We start from the raw sequence: 9378 nt of genomic DNA, 5'->3' as shown, positions 1-9378 counted from the left end.
GGGCCCAGCCGCTCCGCGGCACGTGGGATCTTCCCGGACCGGGGCACGAACCCGTGTCCCCTGCATCGGTAGGCGGACTCTCAACCACTGCGCCACCAGGGAAGCCCGGATAATTCCTTTTCTAACAGCCAGTCTGCTTTGGGTCACTCAGGACCGGATAACAGCCCTGGCCTGTCTCGGCAGCTAGCGGGCAGAGCTCAAGGGAGGAGCTGGAGCTGGCGTGCTGAGTTTGGTTCACTCTGTGGCTTAGGAGCAGCCTGTATAGCTGTAAATAAAGCACTATTTCCTTGAACTCAGAAAAATGGGCTTGTCCCATTACATGTAGACAAAAATAACATCATTGAAAATGAGATTAAAATCATAGACAGGGAGCATTTCAGATCCCAGCCCACAGGCATACCTTTGCCTCTGTCCATGAATTCAGTAATATTAGCATGTGTTGTGGTCCCTAGCTCAGTTACTATTTGAATATTAAAGCTGGGACTGTTCTCGAAATTTCTTGCTGAAATATTTCTAGAATTTCTAGTTCATTTGGGATATATTATTTAAGAGAAACAAATACAACCAGGTATTTTAGTGATAAAGAGACGGACATTGTGATAAGCAATTTGGATTTTTGAGTTTGGGATTCTTTGGGTTGTCTTTTTAGAGGCATTTGGTCTAACAGAGTTAATGGGAGCAGGTGTGCCCTGCAAGTTCTCTATTACACACAGTGTTGCAATAGCGGGTAGGGTCTGGTGCTGGCTACCCCTCGGGTAGGTTCAAGGCTAGGGACATGTTGAAATGGGATTCCAGTTTGCATTTCCATCTCTTTCATGTAGTGTATTCAAATTAAGAAAGACTAAATCAGCAACATGACATGGTCAGAGAAAGCTGAACATTCCAGGGCTATCTGATCAAGACTAAAGCAACGTTGAAAGCAATGACTTACTGTACACAATTGTAATTCACAGGCCCAACTGCTGTTTACTATCTTAAATACTTGGAATATTGTCATTTACCCCTCTCTTTGTGCCCTGCAATGGCATACTGAGTGGAGAGGATCCTGTCCCCGTGTGTTTTGTCGACAAAGATGAATGAGGGGGACAGCTGTTTTTCTTGATGTCCATGCTTAGAGCTGGTAGTTAAGTGATTGCTGACTTCTTGCAAAGGTCACTTATTATGCTGCTATTGGTTTACAGAGCATTTCAGTTTCAACACCTTGTGTGCAGCGGTGTGGAGGTATTCATGTAATGAGTTTCAAAGGTCTTTCATTCATTCTGGGAAAGCAAGTTGTTTCATTACAACCCAATGAAACAATTCAAAACAACTCATCAAAAATGGTTTTTTAAAACTCTGTTTTGTTTTTATGGATTTATGTGCAAAATAAATATTACTGACTTCCACTGCTTCCCTGAGCTTCTCCCCATTCCTGGACCTGTGAGGCAGGTAGAGCAGGTGTTACCTCCATTTTCCAATAAGTAAACGAAGGCCCTACTTAAGCTGTGGAGTGGGGACTCAAACTCAGATTCCCTGGCTGGGCACCTAGTCTAGTATCTCTTAGCAGCTTCCTTGTCCCCCTGACCTTTTAATAAATGTTTTTGAATTATCTTATTTTTTTTTTTTAATATTTACAACGTACAGAACATTTCCTAAAGAAAAGAAAGCTCCAATTAAGGCAGAATTTGAAACTATGTCTCAGTGACCCATATCGTACTCCAGTTTCTTTCACCTTCCCTGGTCCCTGTGCTGTGGAATCTCACAGGAGTTGTCCAGAGTTACTCTTTCTGTGTATATGTTAGAATTTTTTTGCAGGTTGCCTAAAGGAATCTTTAGAGACTCATGTCTAAGTACCATAAGTGCAATTGTTAAAATGAGTGGTGAATCGGGTACCAATGCCAAATGTTCATACTGATTGACACTTTTTTAGTTGGAGATGAAACAAAGCTAATGACATCAAGCTGTGGATTATAGGCGTCCTTCAAAGCTCCCTTATCCACAGAGAGAATGGGGCCAGAATTTGTGGAGGCGTAAGACAATGTCACTTTTCAGTACTGAGCTTGAGATGTTTGACACACAGATTTGGTTTCCTATTAATTATTAATCTTGCCTTTTTCTCTTTGATCCTCAGCCACTCACACCTGACCTTCACTACTATTATATCCTGGAGCTGTCGTTTTATTGGTCTTTAATGTTTTCCCAGTTCACTGATATCAAAAGAAAGGTAAGAGTGGGTGTGTTGTAAAGGGCTTGTAAACAGGTGTCTTTCATGGCCCTAGGCAGATGGATATAGAGTCTCAAAGGCACTCACTTCTGTTCTCCCATCAGTACTGCATTAGTACAACTTTCGGCATTATTACAGAAAATTCTCTACTTTTGTTTGTGCTGTTTTATATTTTATTCCCATTGTCTCTTCACTCTCCCCCCCCCCCCACCAAACCTAGTGTTCTTTTCTCCATGAAAAAGTATAACAGTGAATCTTAACAGCATTAATTTCCTCTCAGTCTGATTCACAAGTCCCTTTGTTCTCCAAATTAAAGAAGAAAAATTGGGGCTTCCCTGGTGGCACAGTGGTTGAGAATCCGCCTGCCGATGCAGGGGACACAGGTTCGTGCCCCGGTCTGGGAGGATCCCACATGCCGCGGAGCGGCTGGGCCCGTGAGCCATGGCCGCTGAGCCTGCGCGTCCGGAGCCTGTGCTCTGCAACGGGAGAGGCCACAACGGTGAGAGGCCCGCGTACCGCAAGAAAAAAAAAAGAAGAAAAATTGTATCTGTAGCTCCTGGGGAGAGAGTAAAATCTCAGTGTTCCAGCCCTATAGAATGAAGATTTCCCCAATTAAAGAGTTATCTAATGTCAAAATACATTAGGAAAACACAGCATTCCTAAGCGAACTGTGGTCTGGTTTTCACCCCTCCCCTCCGCTGGAATAGCTTTTGCTGAGGGTACTCTTGACCTCTTAAGTGTTAGACCCACTCATTCTAGTTCTCATCCTACCAGCTTCTGGGCAGAATTGGCACTTTTGGCTATTCACTTTTTTTTTTTTCCGTGAAGCTATTTTCTCCAGGTTCCCATATTTGGATCATTCCTTCAAGTCATTTTTGCTGGTCTCCATCCCAGTGCCCCGTGCTCTGCATACTTGCGTGCACCAGGGTCTGGTCCTGGATTACAGGACATCATCTCCCTGGGTGATCCAGGTTCATACCCTCCAGCACTGTCACCATAACTTCTATACCAATAACTCCCAAATGATTCTCTCCTGTCCCAAATCCTCTCTGGGTCCACACTTCCACAAATCTAATCATAAGTGATAGTATTGTGTTCTTCTTGTTATTTTATCATTTAATCCTCACAACCGCCCGAAGACTGATCACTTGTTATTACTTATTATTTATAAGTAAGACTGATCACTTATTATTTATTTATTTTCCTTTTATTATCACTTATTATTTATTTTCCTTTTATGAATGAGGAGACTGAACCTTACAAAGTGCTCCCGACCGAACACATCATCTTGTCCTAGTCTTGTTCTTCCTCCAGTAATCTTTATCACAGGCAGTCATGTAAGCTAGACGTTTTCCTTCGCTCTCCTCTTTGCCACCCCTTGTACCTACTTCCTTAGTATCACTGACACGTTTAGAGTCCTTTTTACTTTGGCTTAATCTGTTACAACGGCCTCTTAAATGGCACTCCTATCTAAATAGTCATTCTTGTCTTCCTGCCATCTAAGAGTTATGTTTCTCAAACCTTAAGTCAAAGCCAAACTACTTGGAGTGATATTCAGGGTTGTCACCACGATTCAAACCCACCTCTCTAGTTTTATCGCCCACCCTTCTCTCCCTCTTTTGACACACACACATGTCTTAGTTACAGATATCTTCTCACCATTGTTCAAACACATTTATTTCCATAACATCTTTGTTTTTTACAAGACCTTGCCTGTGGCTAGAATCTACTCTATTCCCCTTCCTCCTAGACCAGACCAAGCCCCAAAGCAGTCTCTTCTTTGAAGCCTTCTTCATTCCCATGGTTTTTGACCACTTCTTCCTCTGTGTTTAGTTTACCAGTGCCCAATACTTAACCATATTGTACTTTTTAATGGTATGGTGACCTGCCTCTTTCCCTTCACCAGACTTGGAGGGCAAAGAGCGGGATATGTTCATCTTTGTATCCCTCGTGACTGTCAATGCACCTGCTTATGGTGGGGCTCAGTAAGTTTAGGGTGAATGAATAAAGGGACTCATCAGAATGTCTTCTCCCTTACTCATGGGTATCTCCCAGGCTCCTTTGCAAACAGGACTGTGCATTGTGATAGAGCGCAATACTATAACATTCCATTTCTTGGTTAGATGGGTAATCTGCCAAATTGTAAAATATCCATGTGGCAGCTGAAAAGCATTTAGGAGTCTACAGCCCTAGTACCTGCATCGCCTCCCCAGGTACACTCCTGCCACTCTCCTATGGCAGTGGCTTACTTGGTTGGCAAAAGGCTGTCTTTCCTGACAGCATGGTCTTAATGTGGTATATGTCACCTGATTCTCAGAAGTGGACGGTCCCTGCAAGAGCTAAGGCTTAGGCATAGCAGATAACTCATTGACACACGTAATTTGTGGTTCCCTTACTCATTGTACCAAATGCTCTGGGTCCATTTCTCAAAACGTTTAAAGATCCTTTAGTGATGATATGCCAATTAGATCTCGTCTCTCTTATATGAGGAGCCTTGTTCATTCCTGTGGTCAATACTTGTAGACTGATGGTCTCCACTGTGCCAGGCCCACTGTGCATTTTATTTATTTATTTATTTTTGAAATCTTTAGTTGTGGGAAAAATGCAAAACATAAAATTTACCATCTTAACCATTTTTAAGTGTGTAGTGTTACGCACATTCGTGCTGTTGTGCAACCAGTTTCCAGAACCCCTTTCATCTTGTAAAACAAACTCTGTATCCATTAATCAACAGTTCCCCATTCCTTCCTCACCCAATCTCTACTCCTGGCAACCACCATTCTACTTTCTGTCTCTATGAATCTGACGACTCTGCGTACCTTATTTAAGTGGAGCCACACTGTATGTGTCCTTTTGTGACTGACGTATTTCACTTAGCATAATGTCTTATTCATCGTGTTGTAGCATGTGTCAGAATTTCCTTCCTTTTTAAGGCTGAAGAATACAGATTGTATTTTCTTTTGAGAAGCATTTTTTTCCAGGTTGTCACAGAAAACAGTTGTATAACAAAGAAGGAGTCTTGACTATTCTTCTGGTCTTGTAGTTGGGAAAACTGATGTCCGATGAACTTATGCAAAATTTTCAAGGTTGTGCAATGTGGGAATCAATTAGAGCCCAAGTTTACCAAGCGAAGGTCCATGATTCACTCATAGATGAGATATTGTCCACAATTCTTGCGTTGTGTTGCCTGGCCATGCTCCTGACATTAGAAATAGTAGGCCTTCTGCAGTTCTTTGCCATTTTATTAGTTCCTCTTTTGCTTAATGAGAATTAGGGATGCCATCTCAAGTCAAAGAGATTAATGAAGGCAAAACTGACTGTTACTGGGCCCCCAAGAGCCTAGTCCTAGGGAGCCGTTGCTGCACCAAAAGTCACCAAGCCCCTTCTGCTTGCTTGAGCTTCCTAACATGCATTTACCATGTCTTTTCACTGAGCCACGAGGACTCATAGAGGCTTTGTTATTTTAAGCCAAATGACCATCTTCTTAATAGTTACTATAAGTGGATTATTTTCAAGGTTTGAAGCGTATAATTTTCTATGGTTTTAACTTACCTTGCATCAGTGTAGAGAAGACCTTCAAAAAGGGGCATTTTTGCAGTGAGGTCCATGGAATTGATTTAGGCCTGTACATATTGTCAGTGTTTATAAATTAATTATACATACGTTTTCCTGGTCAACGCTAATAGCTTATTGTAGCCATCTGGCACCCCTCCCTTCTTCCCTTGGTCCGAGTACCTTTGCAGGTTCATGGTGCAGCTGGCTTATTCTTGTTTCTTGCCCAAAATGGGAATTTGGCTACTACCGTACATGCTTGTTACTCCACACAGGTTTTAATAAGGAAGGCCTTCTCCTCTGTTGCCACCTCTCATTAATGAGTTGTAGCCCTTGCTTTTCTCCTTTGCATCTTGCTGACTGTCACTGCAGGTCCCTGGTGGTTCCCTCCTCACTGCCCTCCCACCCAGAGGACCTGCCATTCCAGCCATCAGCGAGGATTTATGGTATATTCTCCTGCCAAATACATCCCCACCTTCTATGTTGCAACTGTTAACTAAACCCTCACCCTCTAAAAACAGCCCGCCTCCTAATTATAGAATAGAGATGTTTGAAGACATCCATTGACAACAGAGCATGGAGATCAACTTCTGAAGGCTCTCCGTAGGGTTGTTAAATAGAAAGGTTATAGAGGGGGCTTCCTTGGTGGCGCAGTGGTTGAGAGTCCGCCTGCCAATGCAGGGGACACGGGTTCATGCCCTGGTCTGGGAAGATCCCACATGCCGCGGAGCGGCTGGGCCCGTGAGCCATGGCCGCTGAGCCTGCGTGTCCGGAGCCTGTGCTCCGCAATGGGAGAGGCCACAACGGTGAGAGGCCCGCGTACTGCAAAAAAAAAAAAAAAAAAAAAAAGAAAGGTTATAAAAATATTTCTACAGTTGCCCTATTAAATGACAATGAACTTGAACAGCCATTTTCAAATAGCCACCAGAATTCATAAACGTTTGATCCAAATGCACGCCTCCAGCTGTTAGAATCAGTACCTTAAAATATGAAGTTCAGAAATAACTCTTAGTGACTTAATTGGTTCATGAGTCTTTCTAAAAATGGCTTTTATATTCACAAACTCTTCCCCTCTAGAAACGTCCTAGTATTGCCATCTTTTTTTTTTTCTTTTAATTGCTCTGTTTCCAAATAGAATCTGGAGTTTAAAAATGATGGTGGAATAGGGAGGGTGGGAGGGAGGGAGACGCAAGAGGGAAGAGATATGGGAACATGTGTATATGTATGGCTGATTCGCTTTGTTATGGAGCAGAAACTAACACACCATTGTAAAGCAATTATACTCCAATAAAGATGTAAAAAAAAAAAAAAGATTGGAGAACTTTCATCCCTGTGGTGACAGAATGCACTGTCTCTCTTGATCATTTCCAGGGTTGGTACTTATTTGGTCAGTGACAATATACATACTGTTAATCTCCACAGAGGGAAGGGACTAGCTAAGATGTAGTCATTTAATATAATGGACTTAAAATTTAAGTATTCTATTATATGCCACCAAGGTATATATATATATCTTTGAAGATTTTTCCTTCCTTACTTACTTTTTACTTATTTTTTCTGTCCATTCCTCTCCTTCCTTCCATTCCTTTCTTCCTTCCTTCTTTTGTAGAAAGAAATAGTTAAGGTACCTTATTCAAAAACAATAGGTATATTCTTGGGATTCAATATTGTTTGAATCACCTTTTATTTCCCAAGGCTTAATATTTATTAAGATTCTGTCTTTTAGCACCTGTTTACCATGAGTATTTCTCCCGTACATCTACATTTTCTAATGGAAGCTAATAAATATGACTGTGATGGAGCTCAGAACAGCTTGCTTGTATCCAAGCCCTGTGTCCCTTTTAACTAAGCTGCTGTTGGGCTTGATGGCCTGGGCCCTTAGCCAGTGAACCTTGCTCGTGTTCGGGGTCCTTTGCAGGAAATCATCTATGGCCGAGTTCCAGGGCCCAGCTGGTGAAATCAGCTTGTTGCTCTTTTGGTCTTTAACCTGAGAGAAAATCTACATCTCATAAAAGATCCCTAACAGAGAGAGAAGATGGTGATTAAGTTTAGCAAGAAACTTATTGACAGGCTTGTGTTTGCTCTTTAGTAACTTGCATAGAAAATAACCGGTGTTCATTGCTATGAGCGCTTCAGCTGCCTTTTGAGGGCCTGCCATGCTCCAGATCTTTCCTGCTTCAATTAGCTTTAGGGTAAAAAAAAAAAAAAAAAAAAAAAAGCATCTTTTAATCATTTAATAAGGAAGCAGTATGGCATAGAATTAAAGAAAACAATGTCCATGAAACCATCTAGTACAATGCTTGACAGAGCTCAGAGCAGTACCTAGCACATAATGACCAAAATTGGGTTGAATCAAAACATAGTGCTAAGACCAGAAACAAACCAAAAAACCTCCCAAACTAGTGCTCACAAATTTTCGTATTTTTGGTCAATTAAAGTGAACAAAATTAATTAGGAAAAGGGACTAACTTAAGGTTGCCAACCTTTTACTTTTCCTAGTAAGGAAATTTTAAAAGTACCTACCACTTACTACCATCAATTCATAAAAGAAAGAACATGTTAATATTTTAAAGGAGAAAAGGCACCTTGTAATAAAGGACAATCCTTTCCATTTATCATTATGAAAAAGTTTTTATTTCTCTCATTTTGTTCTAGCCTGGGGAAAAATTATGGGTAATATGGCTTCTTAGAGGGTAAAATCATGGGCTCTGGAGTCCATCTACCTGCCCAGCACCACTTCTAATTTGGTGTGACCTTCAGCAAGTTACTTTCCCTCTCTGTACCTTTGTGTCCTGATCCAAAGAACAGAGTTCATATAACTGACCTCATGGGAGTGTTGAGAGCATAAATAAGTGACACATGCTGTTGAAACAGTGCTTGGCACATAACAAATGCACCGTGTATGTCAGCTGTTAACTGTAATCATTAATACGATTCACCAAATAATGCCAGCTCTCTACTCTCAGGCACATGGAGGATTGTACTCAGCCTTGCCCCTTCTTGTGGTTGGATGGGGCCATGTGACTGGTAGGCTGTAAGCAGAACGGACTCCAGTCAGTAATGTAATGTAATTGCTGGTGTGAGACCCACTAGAGTCTCTTTTCCCCTCTAGTACAGCGATTGGTAACATTTGAGATGGAGGCTGCTCCATCAGTCTGGGTCCCTAAGTGATGGTGATAAACAGAGTGCCCTTTGTCCAGCCAATTGGTAACATGTAGTAAATAAGAAACAGGCCTTTGGTATAAACCACTGAGATTTTAAGGGCTTTCTTTTTGCCTCATAACCTAGCTTATCCTGACTGTGCAGCTATTATTAATAAGCTGGCTGATTATCATCTCCTAGAACAATTTTTGGAAATCATTTGTCTATATAGCAGTTCTCAAAGTGTGGTCTGCAGACACCTGGAGATTTCTGAGACCCTTTCAGGAGATCTGCAACATTAAAACTGACTTCATAATAATACTAGGATGTCATTTGCCTTTCTTACTGCATTGAAATTTGCACTAATCATGCTAAAGTAACGGCAAAACTGCTAGCAGTGGCACCAAACAGTATGAGTAGTTTTGTGTTCCTCACTGCCGTGTGCTTGCAGGAAGAAAATAAAATGTCAGTTTCACTTGAGA

The 9378-nt window shown here is 41.7% G+C and overlaps 1 protein-coding gene across 2 annotated transcripts in view; it reads left to right on the top strand.

Annotated features, from left to right (window-relative positions):
• Positions 1-9378, top strand: part of CERS6 (ceramide synthase 6) — a 317168-nt gene that overhangs the window by 239771 nt on the left and 68019 nt on the right. For both annotated transcript variants that reach the window (XM_029225099.1, XM_029225098.1), the window contains exon 6: positions 2111-2203. In XM_029225099.1, coding sequence (XP_029080932.1) covers positions 2111-2203 — 93 coding nt within the window. The remainder of the gene's footprint in view (positions 1-2110; positions 2204-9378) is intronic.

The sequence above is a fragment of the Monodon monoceros genome, unplaced genomic scaffold (genome assembly GCF_005190385.1).
Source record: "Monodon monoceros isolate NGI ecotype Baffin Bay Population unplaced genomic scaffold, NGI_Narwhal_1 Super_Scaffold_16, whole genome shotgun sequence".
In the NCBI taxonomy this organism is placed as follows: domain Eukaryota; kingdom Metazoa; phylum Chordata; class Mammalia; order Artiodactyla; family Monodontidae; genus Monodon; species Monodon monoceros.
The sequence above is the reverse complement of the archived record's forward strand: the minus strand, read 5'-3'. Positions and strand labels throughout refer to the sequence as shown.